We start from the raw sequence: 10,967 nt of genomic DNA, 5'->3' as shown, positions 1-10,967 counted from the left end.
TTTTTTTTTTTTTTTTTTGCTTTTTAGGGCTGCGCCTGTGGCATATGGAGGTTCCCAGGCTAGGGGTCGAATCGGAGCTGTAGCCGCCAGCTTATGCCACTGCCACAGTAACATCAGATCCGAGCCGTGTCTGCGACCTAGATCACAGCTCACAGCAATGCCAGATCCTTAACCCAGTGAACGAGGCCGGGTATCCAACATGCAACCTCATGGTTACTAGTTGAATTTGTTTCCGCTGAGCCATGACAGGAACTCCAATAATTACACTTTTTTAATGATTTTTTTTTTTTTTTTGGCAGTACAGTAGCCATATATACAATGGTGGCACATCACCATTCAAATAATGATGATGATGTTGATTTCTGATACCCAGCTTTGTTGAGAACTTATTTACAGTGTGTCAGTCATTGTGCTAAATACTTATCATGTAAGGTAGATATTCCCTCTTTCACAAACGAAGAAATCAAGGCTTAGGGAGATTAAGTAGTTTTCCTAAGTAACATGGTCAACTAGTGGCAGAGCTGGGACTCTGGCCCAGAATATTCTTAACTACTATGTGGCTAATCTGCAAATAAAATGTTGATGATGAATTCTAATTTTCCCTCTCTGCCTCCTCTTGATTTCTTGCTTGAGTCTTTCTGATACTCTCACTATGATCCTACCTCTGATTTATTCTTTTCCTCTGCCAGTGATAGATAAGTGAGGGTTAGTCCCAGAAGGTAGAGGATATGGGAAGTAGATGTCTGGGGATTAATTTAGTAAAGTTTCCTCTGTCTGGATTGATCTAGGTAGTATAGCAGAAGGGTCTCAGCCAATTTGTCCCTATAGAGCTTATCTAGTAAATAGGAGAGAGGCACCAAATTTAGGCAGATAAGGAAACAGTAAACAATGAGTCAAAAGAAACTAAGCTTAGATAAAAATGAGATGTAGATAGTGTTTGTGGGCCTGAAAAAAGGACTGGAGTCCAGTAAAATAAAGTGGGCAGGGACGGCCAACTTTTGTTACTATTTCTAGGCAAGACAGAAGAATCACAGTGTCCCAAGACCTCATGTTGAGCTTTTTGCATTGGGCTTAGCGGTTCTATCTTCTCTCTGAAAGAACTACATTTTCTTCAGTTGCTCAGCTGTGCATTATCTCCTGAACTAGCACTTAAAATCCTTCCTAAATCTCCCTTTCACTATCTGCCTCTAGGTTTCTATTCTTTTAAAGCCAGTGGCTAGGGATACACACACATGCATACTTTACCCCCAGCATCCTTAGCTAGGACCTTGGCCTTGGTTGCCATGCTCTGTCTCTCATTAGCTTTTTAGATCACCCTCCATCTTTTCTGCTGTCTTTTGTGCAACATCACACAGTCTCCCTTGCCCTCTGACTTCTTATTAGAAAAGGCACTAGCAGATCTTTGGCAGTGATTGGTTTCCTCTACGTACGGCTAAGCCTCCTGCTGAAGCTAGCCCTCTCCCTAGGCCACAACTCTCACCAGGTTTCAATGACGGTCCCATCAGGTTTGAAACTGGTAAAGGCTTCCTACTGTTGCAGCTCCCTGGATGCTTCATCAGCCCTTGTTGGCTTATTGACCCTGCCTACACCTTTGAAAATAATCCTCTCGTTAAATCCTGCCCAGTTAGCTCTTTAAGTGTCCCCTCTGCTTCCTCCTGGAACCCTCACTAAGTCAGTCACTTTTTTCCCTAGGTTTTGTTTATATTTCCCACTTTGTAATTTCTTTTGAATCTATCCCTATTTCTTTTTGTGCTCAGCATCCTGCACCTCGGTCCAGACTTCAACAACTCAATTTGGTAATAGCATTGACACCTTTATTTGATTAGGATCCCCCCACGCATCTTTTCCAAGTCTCTTAGAGGTTTAGTTCATCTAAATCTCAATTCTCTCTCTCAATTCTACTGCCAGATTGATATTCATAAACCTTGGGACAATGCCCAGGTTCCAAAGCAACTTGTCTTTCTTAGATTAAGCTGAGCCAATTTTCAGATTCCTAGGTCTAAACTTTTTTTTGTAATCATTTAAAAACTGAGTTTGAAAAGTATTTGCCAGAGGATCCTAAAGTTAATGAGAGTAGGTGAAGTTCCCTTTGTGGCACAGTGGAAACGAATCCAACTAGGAACCTTGAGGTTGCGGGTTCAATCCCTGGCCTTTCTCAGTGGGTTAAGGATCCAGTGTTGCCATGAGCTGTGGTGTAGGCTGGCAGCTCCAGCTCCAATTAGACCCCTAGCCTGGGAATCTCCATATGCCTCCAGTGTGACCCTTAAAAGACAAAAAATTAAAAAAAATTTTTTTTATTTTTAAAATAAAGTTAATGAGGGGAGGTGTGGAAAAGGAGCTGGGGGAATGGATGATAGCAATAAAGGTGAAGGGCCTGGCTACATGATTAGAAGTCTTTCCAACACAACCTGATTTCCACCTCTTTTCCCAGAGGAAGTTCAGGCCTTATTAATAGAATTGGTGTCCATTTCTAAAAGAAGCTAGAGTGCAGAGCAGAGGTTTAGCCGTTTTATTTAGTAACTTGTTCTGAACAGACAAAAATACCCCCCCCCGCCCCAAATCTCACATGTCTTTTCTCCTAGGTCTTTCCTCCTAGGTACATTAGTCTTAAATGCAGTGAATGAGAAAACCATCTCTAGAAACTTGTGCTGCAGTAGAATTGGCCATGACCAAGCCCGGAGCCCAGGCTAACTTTACAGCAAAGGTGATGTGTTATTTTACAAATGAACTAGGTTAACTAGCAAGAGTAAAGGGCCAGGGTAGCAGCCTTGGGAGGGGCAGTGTCCCTGGCTTGCAGCAGTAGTATAACTCTTCTGTTCTCTGTGCAGGCCTCAGAGAGCAATCCCTGAATGTCTTCCTAGCTGACAGAGGTTGGGCTGGGGGTGTTGGCAGGAAATGAAGTGAAGCACAAAGTAGGGATTTTGGTAGCCTCTCCCCATCCCCTAGGGCAGCTGGTACCCCCGCTCCTCATTTTCATACAGAAGTATCAAAGCTAAAGCACCACGCCCTCCCCCATACCCAAATGCTAGGATTGGGACTTCTCTAGCATAGAGGGCATTCTCTTTGGGCTGCTTGCAACCATATAGAAAGCTGGGCCTCTCCCTTGGAACTGTCTTGGGCCCAACAGCTCTTTAGTCTTGGCATTTAGATTCTAGGGTTGAGGCTTTCCTTGAGTGCCTCCCACACACCCAAGTGTTTAGCCTCTCATTTAATAGCCATCACCGCCAAGGGCTGGAGCTGCAGTTGGTCCACCCCTGCGGAGGAAGGGGAATTCCAGTGTACTTTAAGAGAGGACACAGGGTTGTTGGTTTTTTTTTAAGTGCTACAGTGACAGGACCGTGCTGGGAATGGGAACACCTAGCCTAAGTAGTAGACGCTCCGAGATTTCCATGGATGAGCGTCTCCCTCCTTATGTTGCTCTTAACTCCCTTCTTCCTGGTCCTATCAGCATACAAGAGTTTATCAGAAGCCTCAGTGGATGCTTCTAAAGAGCAGCTTACACCCCTCCCTCTCCCCTCATCAAACCCAAAAGCCTTCATCACATCTCTCACGTCCATGTTGAAACCAGGATCGCTGGTTGTAAGTCTGGGAATCTGGGGAGTCCTCCCCTCAAACCAGAGTAAGATGTCTGCCCCCATGCTAACCTCTCTAAGTACTTTCTCTCTGTACATTCAGTATATTTGGTCCTATGTACATCTATTTACATCTCTCTACATATATATATTATCTCTGTTTCTCCTTCTTAGATAAACCTTTCATATATATATATATATCATAGCTTAATGCCCCAAACCTCCACCTTCATCTTGTCTGCTGGCCCAAGAAGACTCAAGGGTTGTTGATTTCACTAGGTCCCCCAGCACTGCCCTTTCTCATATTCACACCTGAGTCTCCTCCCCCATTGGTTGTTCTGCCCATCCTCTGAAATCCCCCCCACTTAAGATCTGTGCCCAGTGCTCTCCCAACTTCCCAAGTCCATGGTTGGTGCAGTTAGGGATCTGTTTCTCACCAGACCTGACTGCTTCTAAAGCTTGCCCGATAGCCTGAAAGATGATTTCAACTCAGGAGATGGAGCTATAGTCCAAAGAACCATTGGGGGGTGGGGACACTGTTCTCTGACAGGGCTTAGGGGAGAATAAGCCAGGTTGTATTAAAAGGAGACTATGATTTAAAGTGCAATTTAGAGCAATGTCTGGGATCATGGAAGAGAATCAAAAAGGGTAAGTCAAAAAGCATTCTCTTCTCATTTTGTTATCCAAGAATCTGAGTAGTCTGGAGGCTTAGAATAGACAGCAGGGGAGTAGGAAGAGTTCATTTCCCTCAGGAGGGAAGCAGCTCCGTGCAGAAGAAACTAGATGGAGGATAACTTGCTAATAGATAAGAACACACACACACACACACACACACACACACACACACACACACACACACACACACACACTGCAGTGCTTTTTGCCCTTACATGTTGAAAGAAATCAGTTGACTATAACACTGAAAGTCGAGAGCCCAGAAGCTGGCTCTTTGCCTTCTGTTCTCTGCCTCAGATTTTCAAGTTGTTCTGGTTCTTGTTTTCTTGAGAGCTAAGGAGTAATGGTGGGGGTTACATTAAGTGAAGAATGAAGGATCTTCATTTTCAAGATATAGTTAATTAGTTGAGGTCAAGGAGAGATCAATGTAAGAGGATCTTGTGCAGCTGTAGTAAATGGTGACCCTGGGTCCAGCCTCCGGAGTTGCTGGGTTTCTCTGAAAGGCTCTGCACACAGATGCATGTACACATTCTGTGTAAGTGTGTGGCTTTTGACAACTGGCTGGTCCACATGGAATAAACTGCCACTTGATTCATACAGGGATTCCATGCCAAACCATTTGGGATGAGGGAAAGTGTTCCTTGGTACCTAAATGAGACCAGGAAGCACTCTTGGGATGTGGGGCTTTGGAGAAATTTCTGGTGCCCATACAGCCTTCCTGACCAACCCTACCACAGTCCCCTTCAGGGAACAAGGAATAGCCTGAGTCTGATCTCTTAAAGTATTCCTTTTAACTTGCTGGACACTGGCTTTCTGGCAGAGGAGAGATAAGACTCATTTTCATTTTATACCAAGTCTCAGGAATGGCTGAAGGAGACCATGGATATCTGATCAGGAGGTATAATTTCCTTCCCTCCCAGTACTGCCTGACAAAATAGCTGGCACTTTTCAGAAGGGCACTGGAGGGGGGTGGGTAACAGGGCAAGTAGTGTCTGCCAGCCACAGAGTTCTGCCTCTGCCCAAACCTTAACAAAGCATCACCAATTCCCAGAGGCTCAATAGGCAGTCCGGAAATCTGAGAATGTACTCATCTCATTTGGTGCGTTGGTTTAACTTTCCCGGGGACTCTGTGCCCTGTGAGTCTAGTTTTAGTCAAACATCAGTGTTAAGAGAGGAAGGCCCTTGCATTTTCCCTCCCTTCCTCCAAAGTGGGGGTTAAGGGGAGAGTGGGATGGGCAGGAAAGAAACAGACAAGCCAAGAACCGTGTAGTCTGGAAATCTACTTCCAGACTTTTCTATGGGGCCCAGGCGCTGGACTTTTTTCAGGGGAACATATGGGTGTGGATCATCCCATTCAGAGGATACAGAGAAACAACCTCCCAGGGATGCCTGGTGAACAGGTTCAAGGTTTTAGATGATAGCTCTGCATTAGTCACTCCTCATATGGAGAGTTCAGTATCCAGGTTGGGTAGAGGTGTGGTGGCTGTGCCTGTATGCTTCATATTTCCCGGGGTCAACCCCAATTCTCTGGGAGCAGAAGCACCTGTGTGAGTACTGGGTATCCTAAGAGAGGGTCCACTTGAAAACCCGGAAAGAGGAGAACAGTGGTGACCGAGGTCCTAGGTTATAGGCGTTAACAACAGAAATTAAGGCCACCATGAAAAACCCTGGCTTCTTTCAACAGGGCTTGGTAGAGACTCCGGGATAAATTGATTCCAGATTCCTATATTTCTGAGGGCACAGACCCTAAAGGGGCCATCAGAGAGAGAGTCTTGCCTCAGGGCCCTTGCTAAGTGGAAAGATAGAGAGGGAGGGGCTCCAGCCTCAAGGCACTGAACTTTCTGGTGGTGGTGGGAGGTAGGGGGGAGTCTGTCCTTCCAGCTGCGTGGTCCTCCTAATGTGAGTCTCCAAGCATGGCTGAGGCCTTCTAAGCCACTTCAGCCTAATCTTCCCTCTCCTTCCCCCATCCTGGCTTAAGGGGGGTGTGTTCTTTGGGGTGGACTTGGGGTGAGGTGAAGGGAACCATGGGAGGAAAATTGAGACTCCAGTTGGCCTCCACTACCCACAGGCCATGGGTTAAAGAAGAGGGAGTGGAGAATGGGTGCTTCTGGGGCTTTCCAGTAAGCCTGGGTAATACCTCGCACCCAGGGTGCCCAGGGAGGAAGAGAGACTGGCGGGATGGGGAGGCGGGAAACCAAGCCATCAGACGTTGCTGATGCGCACACTGAGGGCGCCGCCCTCCTTCTCAGCTTGCTCCCTTAACGACTCCTCCAACTTGAGCTTTTCGGGGTCTCCGTAGCGGACAGTGCTGTCACGGAGGCCACTAGGAGAAGCCACTTTCACCACCTGGTCAAAAAGGCTGAAGTCTGCTATGTACTTGCCACTGGCTGACAAAGAGATGGCAGGTGTGAACTCGTAGCCCCAAAGGATCTCCTCCGGCAGGTAGGAAGTGCGCACCTGGCAGGTGGCGCTGGTGGATTCCACTGTCCCACTGAGGATCAACACCAGCTCAAAGTCACCTTCACCACTGCGCAGGGGGAGGTCTTTCAAGGGACTGGTCTCATCTACCACGTGGTAGAAGGTAAGGGGCAGAATGAGGAAGGGGCTGTCAGAGGCTGTGTCCACTTGGAAGGTCACATTGACCTGGTTGAGCCGGATGTTCTCACCCTCCTTGGTCTGGTGGGTCTGAAGCAATTTGCCTGTCACCTGGCAGCCAATGAGGAGGCTCTTACGCATGTTGGCAACCCGGATCATAAGGCAGGGCTTCCCATTGTGGGCAGCCACGACCGCGTGCTGGCTGAAACGGATGGTCTCTGCTCTCTTCTTGGGCCGGGCAATCTTTGCCAGGAAGGTACCCGTGATGAAGATTTCCAGGATGGTGGTGAGCACCAGCTGGGCAATAAGAAGCACGATGGCCAAGGGGCACTCCTCGCTGATGTAGCGGAAGCCATAGCCAATGGTGGTCTGGGATTCAAGAGAGAAGAGGAAGGCCCCCGTGAGCGTGTGCACCTGTACCACACAGGGCGTATGGTTGGCCGGGGGGTCCAGCTCCAGCAGGTCCCCATGGGCCACAGCTACCAGATACCACACGACGCCAAAGAGGAACCAGGTGCCTGCAAAGGTTGCAGAGAAGAGCAGAAGCTTGTACCGCCACTGCATGTCAATGAAGGTTGTCCACAGGTCCTTGAGGTAGAGGAAGCGCTTGTCAGCAATGTGCTCCATTCTCACGTTGCTGCGACCATCTTTTGTCAGGACCCTCCTCCGTCGTATCCCTGGGCCCATTAGGGGCCGGCTTTCTGTCTGAGTGGTCTGGCTGTAATACACCTTGGCAACCGATGTCATCTGGAGAGAGCAAGACAGCAGAGTAAGCGTTAGTGCAGAAATCCAGCCCCTAGCCACCACCCAGTGGGAAGGAGGATGAAACATTTATTTCTGTGCCACTGGTTTGTTCTCTTAGTAGCAAATATTTACTGAGCCCTTGCTATATGCCAGGCACTGTAGAGCAAGATGCTGGTAAGTCAGAAATGAATCTGACATCATCCTTGCTCTCCCAGGAACTCACAGCCTAGTGAGAAAGACACATGTTCAGTAAACAAACAATTGCTATACAGGCTGATATTTGTAATTCTTAGAAGAGGCAGAGAAGTTGAGGGTGGGCGTGAAACGAAAGAGGGCTCTGCAGGACTCCATTCACCACAAAAACCAGTTCTGTGAAGATCTCCAATTCTGAAACAGGATCCCTCCTCCCACCCCCACTCCCACCCATGAATGGCATCAGCAAGAAAAACTATCCTTTTGAGATCCTTCCAGGCCAGTCCCCCTTAACACACACATGCCCTTAATTTCTCTGTTCTCTCCCCTGCCTCCACGTCAGTTCTGACTGGTGATCCTAAGATACTTGACTCAGAAGATAGCAGAAACTCCCCGTTCTTCTGCCCCTCTAGATATTCTCTAAGCACCCAGCCCATTTCACAATTTTTATCATCATCATCATCATATCACTTATCTGGGGAAATTCAGTCTGGTTAGGGTCTGGGGGGCTTGAAAGGGTAGAGACAGAACCAAGCAAAAATAGACAAGCAATGATGGTGGGAAAACGTCATACTGAAGCTTCCTGGCAGCCCTGGAACATGTTCCCAAGGGCTGGGAGAAATGCCAGGTTGCAGGTGGCAAAACTGTCTTGACTGAGTGAAGCAGGAGAGGTAGGCGTGTATATTAGTTTGTGGCTATGGCTGCTAAAGTTCAAGTTCAGGATTGCTATTTGTCCTGATAGTAGAAAGTGGGACAAGGCTCTGAAATAGGAGACAACTCACCTAATACAAAGTGCCTGGCACTCCTGCCCAAGGAGCAACTTGTACTTTTCCAGCAGAGAAAGAATCGTAATCACTTGAGCCCTTGGACTTCGGACCTGATGGCCAGACCTGGGAAGGAGCAGGTAATCCCTGGGGAGTTGGGATCTTCTTGGAGACCACAGAGAAGCTTATCACATTCTCCATCCCAAGAAGTCTGTACCGTGGCAATTTGTTACCCTCCTCACGCTGTTTCCAATCCTGTATTCCCCATGGCCTTATCCCTGGGAAACTAAATTGTTTGGGTTCATTCATATATCCACCAAAGTAGACATTAAATTGGAAAGCACCAACAGACGAGAATCCCAGAATATTCAGAGGCTACCAGGAGCCCATTTTAACCACCCACTTAGAACTTCCATCCACATGAGACTCCTCAGCCAGACCTGGATGCCACCTGCGTCCCAATATCCTTGGCTACTTTGGAGCAGGCGGGAAGCTCTGTAATTCTGAAGTTGGAAAGTTCCTTATTTAGAGCCCAAGTAAAGCCCCAAACAGTACTTAGTAGGATTAATATTAGTAAAAGAAACAGGAGTTCCCACTGTGGCACAGTGGGTTAAGAGTCTGACTGCAATAGTTTGGGTTGCTATGGAGGCGTGGGTTTGATCCCTAGGCCGGCACAGTGGGTTAAAGGATCTATCATAAGGTTGTAGCTGCAGCTCAGATCCAGTCCCTGGCCTGGGAATTTCCACACGCCATGAGTGGGGCCAGAAAACATAAATAGAATAAAAAAATAATTAAAAAAATGAAATGGCCACTACAAAGTTTGCACTGTATACCATTTAAAGTTTACATGTTAGCATACCTTCTCGTTTAACCCTCATACTCTTGAAAAGAAATGAAACCTATAGGAGATTTTGAGGAACAAGGAATCCTAAAGTAGATTCTAGAGAACAGAGGAAGTGCTAGAAATTTGTGGATAAGTGAGAATGGCTTTAATTATCAAAAATAAAAGGGAAATACATTTCACAAACTACAGACAAACAAGTAAGATATCAACCATAGGTAAGCTTCTTGGAGTTCCCATCGTGGCTCAGTGTTTAAAAAACCTGACTAGTATCCATGAGAACGTGGGTTCGATCCCTGGCCTTGCTCAGTGGGTTAAGGATCATGGCATTGTCGTGAGCTGTGGTATAGGTTGCAGATGCGGCTCAGATCCTGCCTTGCTGTGGCTCTGGCATAGGTTGGCAGCTGTAGCTCCAATTTGACCCCTTGCCTGGGAACCTCCATATGCCGCAGGTACAGCCCCAAATAGACAAAAGACAAAAAACAAACAAACACAAAAAAACCATAGGTAAGCTTCTAGAATGGAACTTGGGCAGGGTTCAGGAAAGGTAGTTACCAGTAGACCCAGCATAGGGTTACTAAGAACAGGTCACATAAAGCCAACATAACTTCCTTCTATAACAAGCTTACTAAATTGACAAATCAGAGAAATGCAATAGAGAAAGTGCATCTAAGCAAGATTTTTGACAAGATCTCTCATTATGCCCTTGGGAATAGGATGGAGAAAAATTAACAGAATGCTTCTCTAATTAGATGGCTTAAAAAAAAAAAATCAGTGTTAGTGGTGAGTGGATCACGATAGCCTGGAATCAGTTTTCTAATGATGTACCAGAGAGCTTTCTCTTTGGCCTTGCCCTAGTCGATGCTCTTAACGCTAATTTTATTCAAAAATATAGAACACATGGCCATCAATTATGCAGATGACACAGAGCTGGGACGGATTGCAAATGCAAGGTCTGGGACAGAATTAGGATCCAGAAGGAGCCAGATGAGTGGGCCAAATCTAACAAAAAGGATAAATGTTGGGTTACGTATTTGGTTCCAAAAATTACCTGAGCAGATTCTGCATTGGAAAGATGTAATGCAGTAAGCAGAACCCTGAAAATAAATTTAAGCATTTCAGCAGAAAGCAATCCAGTGTGAGTTATCTGTGTGTTTTGGTTGCCAAAAAAGCAATGCAGTCTTCAGCTGCTTCTGTTGAATTAAAGTATCCAGAATAAGGACTCAGTTAATTCTGCCCAGTTCATCTCACACCTTCAATCTTGCGTCTCAAGGAAAAATCAGGACATGAGAGGATTCAGAACCAAATCATGAGAAGTGGTTGAAGGAAATGGGAAGTATCCTTAGGAGAAGAGACCGTCGGAGGGATATCATGGCTATGGGAGAATATTTGGTGTGAAGGGCTGTGCTGCCCTGTGAACAAGGGTTTGGACTTGTTCTTTGAGCTCCAACAGGAACAACCAGGACCAGTGAGTTCAAACCACGGAGAAAGAGAATCTACATTGAAGGAACAACAAATGTCAAAAGACCTTCTTAAAAGACAGAGAGCAGGGAATACCAGATGTGGCACAGTGGGTTAGGAATC

General features: G+C 46.4%; 1 protein-coding gene across 1 annotated transcript in view; it reads right to left on the bottom strand.

Annotated features, from left to right (window-relative positions):
• The window catches only part of KCNJ10 (potassium voltage-gated channel subfamily J member 10), a 35,451-nt gene continuing 26,979 nt past the window's right edge, over nt 2,496–10,967 (bottom strand). The window contains exon 2 of the mRNA XM_005663208.3: nt 2,496–7,589. Coding sequence (XP_005663265.1) covers nt 6,450–7,589 — 1,140 coding nt within the window. The 3' untranslated portion in view covers nt 2,496–6,449. The remainder of the gene's footprint in view (nt 7,590–10,967) is intronic.

Source organism: Sus scrofa, chromosome 4 (genome assembly GCF_000003025.6).
Source record: "Sus scrofa isolate TJ Tabasco breed Duroc chromosome 4, Sscrofa11.1, whole genome shotgun sequence".
NCBI classification, from domain to species: Eukaryota; Metazoa; Chordata; class Mammalia; order Artiodactyla; family Suidae; genus Sus; species Sus scrofa.
The sequence above is the reverse complement of the archived record's forward strand: the minus strand, read 5'-3'. Positions and strand labels throughout refer to the sequence as shown.